Source organism: Megachile rotundata, chromosome 15 (assembly GCF_050947335.1).
Source record: "Megachile rotundata isolate GNS110a chromosome 15, iyMegRotu1, whole genome shotgun sequence".
Classification (NCBI taxonomy): domain Eukaryota; kingdom Metazoa; phylum Arthropoda; class Insecta; order Hymenoptera; family Megachilidae; genus Megachile; species Megachile rotundata.
Genome location: NC_134997.1, coordinates 9,372,758 through 9,387,085, shown reverse-complemented (window position 1 = coordinate 9,387,085; position 14,328 = coordinate 9,372,758). Strand labels below are relative to the sequence as shown.

Sequence of the window (14,328 nt, the reverse complement as noted above, 5' to 3'; positions counted from 1 at the left end):
AACAAGGGAATTCTAACATTGAGAAATTGGGAAACTGGAAAATTGGGAAATTGAGAAATTGAAAAATTGGAAAATTGGAAAACTGAGAGATTGGGAAATTAGGAAATGGGGAAAAGGGGAATTCTAACATTGGGAAATTGGAAAATTGGGAAATTGAGAAATTGGGAAATTAGGAAATGGGGAATAAGGGAATTCTAACATTGAGAAATTGAGAAATTGGAAAATTGGGAAATTGAGAAATTGAAAAATTGGGAAATTGGGAAACTGAGAGATTGGGAAATTAGGAAATGGGGAAATTGGGGAATAAGGGAATTCTAACATTGAGAAATTGAGAAATTGGGAAATTGGGAAATTGGGAAACTAGGAAATTGGGAAATTAGGAAATTGAGAAATTGGAAAATTGGGAAATTGGGAAATTGGAAAATTGGAAAATTGGGAAATTTGGAAATTGAGAAATTTGGAAATTGAGAAATTGGAAAATGGGGGAATTGGGGAATAAGGGAATTCTAACATTGAGAAATTGGGAAATTGGAGAATTGGAGAATTGGGAAATTGGGAAATTGGAAAATTGGAAAATTGGAAAATTGGAAAATTGGAAAATTGAGAAATTGAAAAATTGAGAAATTGGGAAACTGGGAGATTGGGAAATTTGGAAATGGGGAAATTGGGAAATAAGGATATTTGAAAATTGGAAAATTAGAAAATGGGGAAATTGAAAAATTGCAAAATTTAGAAACTAGAAATGTTAGAATCTAAGAACTTGTGAAATTAGGGAATTGAGATCTCAAAAACTTCAATAATCAAAAAACTGAGACCACAGAAAATTAACAGCACGAAAAATTGTGAAAAAAATCCACCAACCCCCAACAGGTACCTCCCAAACTTCTCTAGCAAAATCAATCACTTCCAAATGTACACGTCCATACACAGTATCGGCAGAGTTTGTTCGATTGGTAGACCTGTAACTGTCTATCGCCCCGGATGGCATCTCGCGAAGGCAGCAGGTGGCCGTGTCATCGAGGGGCAAAAAGGGCCACGTCCTCGGCCCTGTTTGCCAGAAGCGAATTGCCCAAAGGAGCGTTTCCCTTCTGCTCGTTCGCTTCCTTCAAACAGCCTCCTCACCAAACTTCCCATTCCACGGGTAATTTCGCATTCTTCCGGAATTTATTCGCGAAATCGCTACCCTGAATACCAAGGAAGCAACCAGGAGCCCGCGTGCCGGCTCGAATGAACCGTCAGAAACTTTTCCACGATTTTTCCCTCGTGCATTTCCATCGGAACTGCCGTGCCCATGTTCCGTTCGCGTGAAACAGGACCGGAACTGCCCGTTTCGCGTCCTCTACCCGGCAAACGGAATTCCACTTGCTCTTTGATAACGGCCCGATAGGGATACTACGTGGAGTTCCACGAAAATGGCAAGTGCACCGATTTCCTTTCTCGTTTCGTATTTTCGATATTTCGGCATCGCATGCTTTTCTTTGTTGATTATGGTACTTGCATTCTCAATAGACTCTCTATACTCTGTGAAATGTCCCTAGGCTTCCTGGTTCTTTCTAGTTTTTTTGTAGCACGTTTTTATTGACTATTTTGTTCTTGGTGAGATAATCTCAAAATGTAGTTTTTCTTTTGTTCCCTAGATATTCTAGGGTGCCCCATATTTCATTCCTTAAAGTTTCCTAGGGTTCTCTAGGTCCTGAAATTTCCTTAATGTCTTCATAGGATATGTAGAATCTTTTTAAATATTCACTGAGGTCTTCATAGAAGCTACTTAGAATATCCCTAGATTCATCCTACCCATAGGGATATATTTACATGATCTACCTGGGGTTCTCCAGAGTTCTCTATCTTCTTGGGATCACTCTAGTATCTCCCTAGATATTTTCTGGAATCACAGCATGAGCCCTTTAGAATATGGGTCCTTCAAATCTTCATAGGATCCTTCTATGATCTAGGTCTTCCTTTGGACATTCTAAGATCTATCTAGAATTTTTCTAAGACCATAGATCCATCCTCACAAGGTGGATTTCTAGGTTTCCACTTGGAATGTTCTTGGAAGGATTCTGAGAATATTCCTAGGATCTCCTTAGAAAATCCTTAGGTTCCACTTGAGATGCTTTTAGAATCCCATAAGTATATCCCTAGGGTCTCCTTACCAGATCCTTAGGTCCAACTTGAGTTGCTCTTAGAATCTCATAAGGATCTCCCTAGGATCTCCTCAGAAGATCCTTAGGTCCAACTTGAGTTGCTCTTAGAATCTCATAAGGATCTCCCTAGGATCTCCTCAGAAAGTCCTTAAGTCACACTTGGGACCTCCTAAGTATCTCCCTAGGATCTCCTTAGAAGATCCTTAAGTCCCACTTGGGCTGCTCTTAGAACCTTCCAAAAATCTCCCTACAACCTTCCTAAAGTCCCTAAGACCTTCCTGAAGTCCTTAGTCTTGCTCCAGTAACTACCTAGAACCTCCTTAAAACCTCCAACTCTAGACTCTCCCTAAAAACCTAAAATCTCTAAAAATCAGGTCAAATCTCCAATAAAATCCCCTCGAAATAATCGCCAATTACCAGAAGAGTCTGTTCACGTCCCGTCAACAAAGCAGAAAAATAAATATCCTTAATTTAAACGCAGCTTACGTTCCAATGAAAACGTAGATTGTTCAGACGCAGCCAGGCGAACTGTCATCCCTCGTTTTCTTTCCTCTCGATAGTGTGTCCTTAATGCAATTCGAAGATTGTTTCACCGTGTGCGCCGCATTTTTGTCCGTCGTTTCGCGGCTGCTGCTCAAAGTGCCTCATTAAAATAAGACCGGTCGACGAGCGTACGCTCTATTTCCTTCGAACGGGCTCGATCTTCGTTATTCCACTTGCGATTGGAACCACGTCGATGGCACGCGGATAACGAGTTGTTTCTTGCATAAAAGGGAACCGGATAACTCCCGTGATTCAGGCCATTTTCGAGCCATGCAATTTTCCGATTTCCCCTCGGCTTCGATAATTCTTTCGTGATTTCGTTCGACAGGGCCCGAGGACGTCGCCGGCGAGAGATAGAAAATGCATTGCGAAACTGTGCGACACGACGTCGTAAAGAATACGGAGGACGTTGCTCCGCGCACCGCTATCTGACCTACATTCTCAACTTTGAACTTTCCGAGGGGAAGTTTGCGTTTTCCTGTCGTTGATAAGACATCGACGGTATATCCGTGTGTGGATCGATTAAACGGCCCGTTTAGTTCCCCACTTTTCTGAATACCTTCTCAATGTAATCGACCGTGTTTTCGAAGCGATTCATATTTTATTAACACGCTGAACATTCGTGACGCTGCAATTTCCATAGGAATGCGTTAATTAGAAATATTCGTGTTAGCTATGCATATTAGGTACGAATATTCATATTAGCTATGAACGTTACGTATGAATATGCGCAGGTATAATTACAAATATTCGTATGGCTGGAAAAATCCTGTCAGCTGTTGTAACGATGTTTCACGTTTCTGATCCTGAGAAAACGTGATTGCGATCTCGTCGTTCCGCCACGGAAAATCGATATAGTAATTAGCCCCTTCGCGACCTCCGCCTTAGAATCTTCGGCTAAATGTCCTGATGATGTGTAACGCGCTGGAGCGAGGTTGCTTATTGGCCATGCAAATTGGATGATTTAAAAGCGAGTACGCTGCAACGTAAGCTTCCTTTGGATAAGTACTTGCAAAGAGGATAGAATCTCACGATCTTCAGATTTCAGAGGGTCAAACATATAAACTTTGCACACTTCGCAGTCAAGTTCAACTGAACTGGGGTTACCCAGAAAAGAGGACACAAAAAAGACTGATCTGTATGAACACAGATTTGTCATAAATTACATTTGTTTAAAAATATTCAAGCATTTTTTAGAAATACTGTAATTAATAAATGTAGTACTGTAAATGCAATAATTAAAAAATTATACTGTAATTTTGCAGTAACCTTGTGTTAATCTGTGTGAATTAGGATACAATTTTATGAGGACACCCGTTACGTAGATAATAACCAAAGCTACAAGTTTAGTAACGTCAAAACAAAAATACCTAAACAATAATCTTGCAATTACAAACACCATAATTCTACTAAATATTTTATAAAAATTTCAATGTTCAATGTTCCAACAGAGTTTAAAATCAGATCTCAAATAAAAATCAATTTTACTAATCATATTTTTAGAACAAAAACTCGGTGACAAAAGCAGAGTTATTGATTAATGTCATCTTTTTTAATTACACATAACGTCATAATTAAAAAGAAGAGTTAATTACAAAAGCTTCGGTTCACGACCGTAAGGTTGCGCCAGATATCGGGCAGGCAGTTATCGACATTCTGCAGGGGTTTCCACTCTATAAAGTACTGTTATGGTGTTAATGGGAATTTTGGCGTGGTGAAGGCACATCCCTGATGGAACAAAGGTTTATGACAAGAACTGTCAAAATATTGGAGTATTGACTTAAATGTGTTTATAGTTTTTTTTACACAATGGACTTTTAGTAAATATAAAGCCACGTGAGTGTAGTCTTCTGTTTTCATAATGAAGACCTCATTTGTTTCTGTTTGTTGAATATTTTAATGTTATGCATGGTTTTATGTAATTAATTAGCAATAAAGAATATGTTTGAAACAGTTTATCTGTGATTGTTGATGTTACATCACAAGTATTAGATGCATCTATAACTTATCTCATATTGGATTCTTATTATTTCCACATGAAATGTCTAGGATTTCATCAAAGGAATATTTTACCACGACATTTATAATGTCATCCGTGCAACGGGCTTTTACTCAGAAACTGAGTAAACAGCATGCAGCTGACGTTAGACGTCAGATTGCTAGTTCTACCTCATATTCGCGTGATCTGTCTAAGAGTGGCAGCACGTTCTCAGGCTTTTCTTCAACGGTATATACTTTCATCACTCAACGCATCTCATATTCTGTAATGTTGACTAAATATTTCATATACTATTTAAAGATGTCATTATGCGAGGTGCTAGAGCCATTAGACTACGAAGAATTTCTAGCACAGCATCAATCAGTTCTAGACCGAGATCCTCTTAAGTCCATATTAGATTTTCCACCTGGTGATGTTGAACTGAAAGTAATAAACAGGAAGATTCGAACGGAAGAACCAATTGTCCCTCATGAATCCTTGTAAGACTTGTTTTACCTGACAGTTAAAAAGAAACTTTCTTATGTGCACGATAAAAACTTACAATTAATTTTTAGGGATACAGTATCTCCTTATGTTAGAAGATGTATTGAAAGTTTTACTTCTGATTGGGTAGTGGTTCACAGGAAGTACAAGCGAAGAGTATCTCCTATTGCAAGGGACAGATTACTGCAAGATACCCCGAGACAAGACTTTGAGGTACTGAATTAAAGACAATACTGTTACAAATAACTGAAGCATAAATTCAAAATTCATATAAATTAGGTGGATCAAGAGGATACGAATGATTCAGGATCACCAAATGAAGAAGAGGATTTATCAAGTTCTGGTGAAACACCAAGAGGATCTTGGGCAAGTTTAGATTTGCGACATTCACAACATGACCCCCTTCTTCCAAGCTTGTTGGACCGTGTCTGTCCAGAAACTATTGACCAAATGAATGAGCAGAAGAGATCAGAAGATCGCCAAGTGAGTAATAACTTTACTATATAATCAGGTTTTAGTGATCCTTTTCTATCAATATTAATTTTAGGAAGCATTGTTTCCACTTTATGCACCTCCAGCTTCCCCAGACGACGAATGGCAAGAAATTAGTGCAGCACCAGAACCTTCAGAACCTTTTTCCCATAAAATTTTAGTGAAATGTCTTCAGTTGAAACTAGAGTTGGAAGTTGAACCAATTTTTGCAAGTCTAGCATTGTACGATGCCAAAGAAAAGAAGAAGGTATTCAAACATTTTAAAGTTTCCCAAATATTGTGTTACTTTAATTGTAACATTGCAGGTGTCTGAGAATTTTTACGTAGACATGAATTCAGAAGGGTTGAAAAGGATGCTTGGAAGTCACATTGCATACAGCGATGCCAGCACCATGGCAAGAAGCTGTGTGATGAGTATCAGTAAACCCAGTCCAGATTTATTTTTAGTTGTCAGACTTGAGAAGGTATTGCAAGGTGATATATCAGAATGTGCTGAGCCATATTTGCGCGAGGATAAGAATAAAGAAAAAGTAATTATATGATCCACTCTGATATTAAATTATGACACAAGATAATTAACAGAACAATTGAAATAGGTGAGAGCAGCAGCAACAGCTGCATGTGAACGATTGGGTCGATACAGAATGCCGTTTGCATGGACTGCTATTCACCTTTCCGGAGTAATAGGAGGAGGCGGGGACACGGATAGCACTGGAAGTGCTGGATCTCTGGACAGGAAATCAGGTGGATTGGAACAATGGCGTAAAAAGGTAGAACCACCAACTAGAAGAGGCTCACTGGAAAGAAGGAGTTCTGACAAAAGACGTAGTTGGTCACCGGATGATTTTGCTAACTGTCTGGACACATTTAGGTGAATAATGTGACTTTAATCATCCAGTACTTTTAAACAATGTTACTTCATTTCAGGCCAATCACATTGACCGTGTCAAGTTTCTTTAAGCAAGAGAGCGAACGTCTAAGAGACGAGGATTTGTACAAACTTCTAGTAGAACTACGAAGGCCTGGCTCTAATTTGAAACGATTAAAATGCCTGCCAGGTATTCTGAAACTGGACCTCAGTCCCAGACCTGAGGAACTGCCTAGGTGTCTGGATCCTGACCTTAGAAAATTAATACCATACCCGGACGAGAAAAGTAGACCGGTTAAAGAGATACTGGAGTTTCCAAGCGAGGTTGTTTCGCCAGATCTCACCTATCGTAATCTTCTTTACGTCTATCCAAAGGTAAATGAAATAAATCAGTTAGAAAGTAATTGATTACTTGAAATGAATGTTACTTGTCGTAGGAAGCAAATTTCAGCTCTAGGACCGGTTCTGCTCGAAATATCGCTGTGAGAATTCAATTGATGGGCGGTGAACAAGAAGCTGATGCTCTGACAGCCATTTTCGGAAGATCATCCTGCCCTGAAATGACTCACGAATGCTTCACTTCTGTATCCTACCATAACAAGAACCCAAACTTCTATGACGAAGTGAAAATTCGTCTTCCTGCCGACTTGAGCGCTAAACATCACTTGCTATTCACGTTCTACCACATCAGTTGTCAAAAGAAGGCTGAGCAACCTAATGTCGAAACTGCTGTAGCTTACACGGTAATTAAGTTGTAAGTAATTAATTATAAATCGGTATTAATTGTTTCTAATCTATGTTCAGTGGTTGCCACTTTTGAGAGATGGGCACTTGCAATCTGGAGAGTTTAGTCTCCCCGCAATGTTGGATCCACCTCCAGCAAATTACTCGTACATCGCACCGGATGTCCTGCTGCCTGGTACCAGATGGGTAGACGCTCACAGAGGCGTTTTCACAGTGATTCTGGAACCTGTATCCAGCGTACATCCTCAAGATAAATACATAGATAGGTACGATCACTTTACACTTCATAACTGATGCGCACAAATTCGCTGGAACGAAATTTTCAGATTTTTATCGCTGTGCGGCTACTTGGAGACCGGCCAAGTGCCCCCGCGAATTGGCGAAGCGGGAATGGAGTCCGAAATAAAGTCAGCCCTGCTGGAATTGGCAAGAGCATCTCATTCTGCTTTAGTGCGTTCACTACCTCAACTGCTGGACCAATTAATATCGCTCTTAGTACGCCCCCCGACATTACCGTCGCAACCACTGAACGTGGCAGCCACGGTTTTCGAGGCTATAGGTCTCCTGGTGCGAAATATCACCAATTTGCCAGACGGCCAATTGGACGCCCACGGGAGACACGCGCTTTTGGCCACATACGTCGCCTATCAGTGCTCCTTGCCAAGGATGACCCACACTCAGGGCATCGTCAGAGCTCAAAGCAACCCTGATCTACCTCTGGAGGACCTGGAAATGGAAGTGCATTCCCGGGGACTTGACCGGACCGCGTCGATGCGTCAAGAATCCCCTTCGATAAACAATCAGCCAACAAGGAGACTCCTACACGAGGAGTTAGCTCTACACTGGGTTGTGTCTACGGGTCAGGCACGAGAATTAGCAGTCACCTACTCGTGGTTCTTTTTAGAACTGATCGTTCGTTCCATGGTCGTGACGCTGGCAGAGATGGATATGCTTGAGGCTCCACGAAAGTCGAGGTTCTCTCCCCAGTTCTGCGACGACGTGGCTACGCTCACTGCTGCCTTAACGTCGGAGGTGAAATCGCGCTGCGGAAAGGAGAACAGGGTACCCAACAATCTGATCTCGAGTCTCGGTAACTTCCTATCCGACCTGCTGTCCGTGATGGACAGAGGATTCGTCTTGTCCCTCATGCGGGCAGCGTGTTGCTCTCTGTCGGATGCATCCATGCACATCCCTGATTCAGCCGCCCTTTATGCGCTGAAGCTCGATCTGGTGCGGACAGTGTGTTCGCACGAGCACTACGTGGCGCTGAATCTTCCCTTTGGGACGGGATACACGTCAGGATCCGCGCCAGCGTCGCCCAGCCCGTCGACGGGCAGTTCGGGCAGCTTGATATCTACTCTAGTGCCCGGAGACCGAGCCAGATTCTCGGAACTCAGTCAGGAATTCCGACAGCAGCACTTTATGGTGGGCATTGTTTTGTCCGACTTGTCGAACACTTTGGAAATACCGAATCCCATGCTGCAAAACAAAGCCATAGGAACCGTCCGCCATCTCATGGCCTGCCATGATGTGGACTCGAGGTATTCTGACCCTGCCGCGAAGGCTAGAGTCGCGGCACTCTATTTGCCGCTTTTGAACATCATAATGGATGCCCTGCCACAACTCTATCATTGGGATTCGAAGGACAAGAGCGTGTACCCTGATGAATCTGGGTCCATCACGCAGTCTGTGGCTCTGGCCATAGCGGGAGGGGTCTCCGCAGACACTGCAGGCACTCAATGCAGAGTTTCCTTGAGTTCTGAGGCTACGAGACACTTGTTGATGTGTGTTCTATGGGTTCTCAAGGGTTTGGAACAGTCAGCGTTAGCGCAGTGGTGTTCAGAGTTAAGTTCCAGGCGTATATTGTGCCTTCTTCAGGTTCTGAATATTGTTACGGCAGCTTTTGAGTATAAGGGTAAGAAAGCGCTGAAGAGGCTGCCACCGCAGGCTGCAGCTACCAGTGATATTCGGTCCAGACTGGAGGATGTGATTCTCGGTCAAGGAAGTGCCAGAAGTGAAATGATGTTGCGAAGAAAGGAGAGGATGAGTGGAGATAAACTGAGATGGCGTAAAGATCAGATGCCTTATAGGTAGATTACTCTACGTTTATGAAGAGCTGTAATATTTTCGGATTTGTAATTGCTTTCTGTTTTTGAAGATCATGCGAACAGTCAGAAGGGAGAGCCGTGGAACAAGATGCTCATATAGAAGGTGCCTTAGCAGCTGAAGCCTCTCTGGTGGTTTTGGATACTTTAGAAACAGTTGTTCAGGCTGACGGTGGAGGAGGTAAGTTTGTTTGAAATATTTTATAATTACAGTATTCATGAAATCTTGAAATTGCAGGTGCAGTCGTAGGAGCAGTATTGAAAGTACTCTTAAGAGCATTAGCCAGGAATCAAAGTACATCTGTACTGCAACACATGTTCAACACTCAACGTGCTTTGGTGTTCAAATACCACAGTGCTCTGTTTGATGAGGAGAGTGAAAGATGCGGTGATTTGTGTTTAACATTACTCACTAGGTGTAGTTCCCCCTTAAGTGCTGTTCGTAGCCATGCTGCTGCCAGTCTTTATTTACTGATGCGTCAAAACTTTGAAATTGGCAATGTAAGTATTTCAGAAATGCCTACCACATATTCCATTTTTAACTTCATATATTATTACAGAATTTTGCAAGAGTCAAGATGCAAGTCACGACATCCTTGTCAGCTCTTGTTGGAAGAGGAAGAGCTCCCAGTGAAGGAGCACTGAGAAGAGCATTAAAGACAGTGCTGGTCTACGCTGAGAGAGACACAGAATTGGCAGACACAAGTTTTCCGGAACAAGTAAAAGATCTTCTGTTCAATCTACATATGATCCTCTCTGACACTGTCAAGATGAAAGAATTTCAAGAGGATCCAGAAATGCTGTTGGATCTCATGTACAGGTAAATAAAGAAGAATATCGACCAACTACAGAACCAACTAAACTCAATATCAAACATTTATTCTATAGAATTGCTAAGGGATATCAGGGTTCACCAGATCTAAGGCTTACATGGCTGGCAAATATGGCCCAACAACACATGGAAAGAAAGAATCATACAGAAGCTGCCATGTGTTTGGTTCATAGTGCTGCTTTAGTGGCAGAATATTTACACCTTTTGGAACCAGGAGGTGGTGGAAGACCAGTAGGTGCTGTTGCTTTAGCTCCTGTTACTCCAAATGCCTTGGAGGAAAGTGCTGTTGGTGATGATGTATTAGCTAGAAGGGAGGAAGGTCTGTGTTTGGGTCCAGATTTCTCAGAAAGTGGCTTAGCAGGTTTATTGGAACACGCTGCCAGTTCTTTCCATGCAGCTGGAATGTATGAAGCCATCCCTGATGTATACAGAGTGTTGCTTCCAATTGCAGAAGCAGCTCATGATTATAAGAAACTAGCTAACATTCATGGGTACGTTTCATTTGTTTTAACACCAAATAATTTGGTATTCATGGTTTCATTTTTTTATATTGCAGGAAGTTGCATGAAGCATATACTCGAGTGGAACAATTAGCAGGAAAACGGGTATTTGGTACGTATTTCAGAGTGGGTTTTTATGGCGGACGATTTGGAGATCTTGCTGGCGAGGAATTTGTTTACAAAGAACCTACGTTAACCAAGTTACCAGAAATATTTTCGAGACTTGAGAATTTCTATGCTGAAAGATTTGGCGCTGAGAACATTGTGATAATAAAAGACTCGAACCCAGTAGACCCCAGTAAATTGGAACCAGATAAAGCCTATGTTCAAATTACTTATGTTGAACCTTATTTTGAGCCACATGAACTCAGGCATAGGCCTACTATTTTTCATAGGAATTTTAATATCAGTGAGTAACAATTTTAGTAAACAATGTTGAAATATTTTATGCATTTCTATTACTACTTTTAATTTCGTCTAGAGCGATTTGTGTATGCAACACCTTTTACACCTGGTGGTAAAGCACATGGAGAGTTAAGGGAGCAATGCAAACGTAAAACAATATTAACAGTGGCCACACATTTCCCTTATCTGAAAACAAGAATCCGGGTAGTTGCCAGAAAGCAAATAGTTCTAAGTCCAATTGAAGTTGCTATTGAAGATATACAAAAGAAGACTGCAGAAGTAAGAGTAACTTGGAAATAAACAAACTTCATCTTGATACTTTTATTTTAATTGCTTGAATTTTTCTAGGTTGCTGCTGCTACAGCACAAGAACCGCCCGATGCAAAAATATTGCAAATGGTTCTACAAGGTTGCATTGGAACAACAGTGAACCAAGGGCCAGCAGAGGTTGCAGTAGTATTCCTTTCTGGATTAAGGGAACAAAATGCACAACCCACAAGGTTGCAGCACAAATTGCGCTTATGTTTCAAGGATTTCTCAAAGAAATGTCTGGATGCTTTGAGAAGAAACAAAAATTTAATTGGGCCAGATCAGAGAGACTATCAGCGAGAATTAGAAAGAAACTACCAAAGATTAACAGAAAGACTTGCTCCTCTTATTGCTTGGAGGTAAGTAAAAACTGCTTAAAACTAATTATGTTACTTTAGTATTCTTATTATAAAACTTTCTACATTATTATGCAGTGGACCTTCGTTAATGAACCAACAAAGCGTACCATCAATATCACCACGCTGGTAAAATGACTGAATTTGCTGCTATTTAAAAGTTACCAAAGATCATTGACAGAAATATTGAACTTTCACATTACCAGCATATACTTTTTATAATATACATATACATTATATTTATATTTACCCATATTTCATAGCAATAGAGTATTTTTGTCTGCTGATATACAAAATATCTTAGGTAATTTAATTGAATGCTATATCAGTATATAAAGAAAGACTAGAGTATTAACTAAGAATAATTACAACTAGTCCTTTAAATAAAATAAAAGACAATTAATTGCAAGAAGACTTCTTTCGATAATTGATGAAATAAAACTATTATTTCATATGATAAAGGTTTCATTGACCATAGTTTTTATATGCTTTTGACTAAAATTCATGTAACATGTGCAGAACTTAACGAGGTTAAGTAAAAATGTCAATATTAAAATCATGACACTAATTTTTTATGTGACTACTGCTTTAATAATTACGTAGATAAGTATTATTTCCAATTACATATAATAACTTATATGAAACGCAATTTCAAGCTGTGTCTATATTTTGCATTACAATGCACGATATACAGCCTAAATATATCAAAGTTAAATGTCTATTTATGTATCTAGCAGTTAAGAGAGCTGTGATTTTCCAATCAAATAGTAATTTATACGTATTACCATGAAACAATTGCGGAAACTTATAATAACAGACTTTTTTTACCAAAACTTTTTATGAATGACGAATAGACTTAGTCATTTAAACTATAATTTATATTTTTATGTTATATGATCAATTATCGCATTATAAGTAAACATTTTATCGAAAGAAAAAAGTAAATATTTTATTAAACAAAAAATGTTTATAACACAAACTTCTAATTATTTTCATCGAAAAGTCTATCATTAAAAGTTTCTCTAATGTTTATGAGAATAATTAATTTGATATAGGAAATATTTGCAGGATGCTGCCAATTAATTTAGTAAATTAAACAGTATAACTGGCAAATGTACTTTTATAATACTAAACACATTTCTCGTATATTTTTTAACATTCTTCATTAATTGTTAACATTCTTATGCTTCTAGTCGAAAGTATAATCACAATTAGTGATAAAAAAATGCGTGCAAGACATCAAATGATACTTGAAGCTTATTAATAATTTATACATGCATATTGGTAGCATAAGCTTAATCCAATTGTTGCAAACATCATTTAACAAAAAATCATTATAAAATATTTACAAAAAACAATTGTATTAGAAAATCTCCTAAAAATTTCAGAAAATATCGTAAATTTATATTTTAGCAAACCATTGCTTATGGTAGCAATATACATTATATTTATACACGAGATAATTTAACGGAATTGCCATGAATGTAAACTTTTTGTAACTCACGAAATAATCGAAATACATGTCCATTTTGTACTTCGCTATTTTTGTGTTTTTTCCTGCTTTTTTAATACAAAAAAGGACTCACCGGGATGCTGCTGCAACCGTCAGATCCACGCGCGGGAGAGGAAGATGGCGCTGATTTGAATCTGTTGGAGAACACATTTTAATCAAAACAATTGTTAAAATTTTTTTATTACAATAAATATAGAAAGAGTAAAAATTAAAAATTGAATATAGAATTAAATATTTAAATATTTAAAAAATTAAGAATTAAATATTTAAAAAATTGAATGCTTATAAATTTTTGTAAAATTCAATTTAAAAAAAAAAATACAATTTTTAATGCATGAAGTAATACTACATTTTAAATACATTTTTTTAATGCATGAAAATTAACAATATTTACTATAAAAATATTGACAATATTTTCCCAATATAATCTCCTTAACCAATAATAAAAAATAATACACAAGTATAACAAGCAATTAAAAATGTTCGTTAGAGCACTGCCTTTCAGTAAGAAAATTCAAAATTCTAAAACAAACGTGAAGCAAAAAAAGCAAGAAATTTTCCGATTGTTAATTAACCATCGTTACAGTTTACAGGTGTAGCTGTTTTCTATTCATCAAAGGAATCGTTCATTATCAGAGTTTGATATCCTTCAGCCTGTTACATCCGTTACTCGAACTCGGCCTCATCCGATTTTCGGCTTAATCCCTTTGTCCAGAACGAAAGGTTTGCTCGCAGATAAAGATATATCGCGAGTTCAAAGGGGTACTTAATTAACGAACACGATGCCGGTATTAATAATCGTGCATGACGATGGAACATTTTGTATCGATTTCAATATGGTTCCCGTATATTTCCCAATTTCAATCGGAATTAACGCCATTCTGTTACAATTTACAAGAGTGATATTAAATCAACTTTGATTTTCTATTTTAAATAGGGGATATTACAAAGAGAAACTATTCGACGATAAAATTAATCGTGATCGAGCGTCAAATTCCATTGTGTCTACGCGTTTTTATTGTAATTGGTAATAGA

The 14,328-nt window shown here is 38.8% G+C and overlaps 1 protein-coding gene across 2 annotated transcripts; it reads left to right on the top strand.

The window, feature by feature from the left end:
- The first annotated feature begins 4,352 nt into the window (after positions 1-4,352).
- Positions 4,353-13,322, top strand: Zir (dedicator of cytokinesis). Of its 2 annotated transcripts, XM_012286110.2 has the most exons (20): positions 4,353-4,523; positions 4,737-4,914; positions 4,987-5,165; positions 5,241-5,382; positions 5,449-5,652; positions 5,717-5,908; positions 5,967-6,191; positions 6,258-6,532; positions 6,589-6,904; positions 6,967-7,272; positions 7,334-7,539; positions 7,600-9,363; positions 9,432-9,559; positions 9,617-9,879; positions 9,939-10,198; positions 10,267-10,701; positions 10,767-11,119; positions 11,192-11,394; positions 11,464-11,783; positions 11,859-13,322. In XM_012286110.2, the coding sequence occupies exons 2-20, from the start codon at positions 4,774-4,776 to the stop codon at positions 11,911-11,913; spliced, it is 5,967 nt and encodes a 1,988-aa protein (XP_012141500.1). In that variant the 5' UTR covers positions 4,353-4,523; positions 4,737-4,773; the 3' UTR covers positions 11,914-13,322. The 2 variants fall into 2 exon arrangements, with proteins under 2 accessions (XP_012141500.1, XP_076396052.1); XM_076539937.1 differs by lacking the exon at positions 4,353-4,523 and having other exon boundaries at positions 4,535-4,914.
- Positions 13,323-14,328: the final 1,006 nt, after the last annotated feature.

Bases quoted from the DNA above. Each gene is read 5' to 3' on its own strand.
- Zir (XM_076539937.1), top strand. From the start codon at position 4,729: ATGTCTAGGATTTCATCAAAGGAATATTTTACCACGACATTTATAATG. The intron at 5,383-5,448 runs GTACTGAATTAA...CATATAAATTAG, and splicing joins CCCCGAGACAAGACTTTGAG to GTGGATCAAGAGGATACGAA. The intron at 6,533-6,588 runs GTGAATAATGTG...ACTTCATTTCAG, and splicing joins AACTGTCTGGACACATTTAG to GCCAATCACATTGACCGTGT.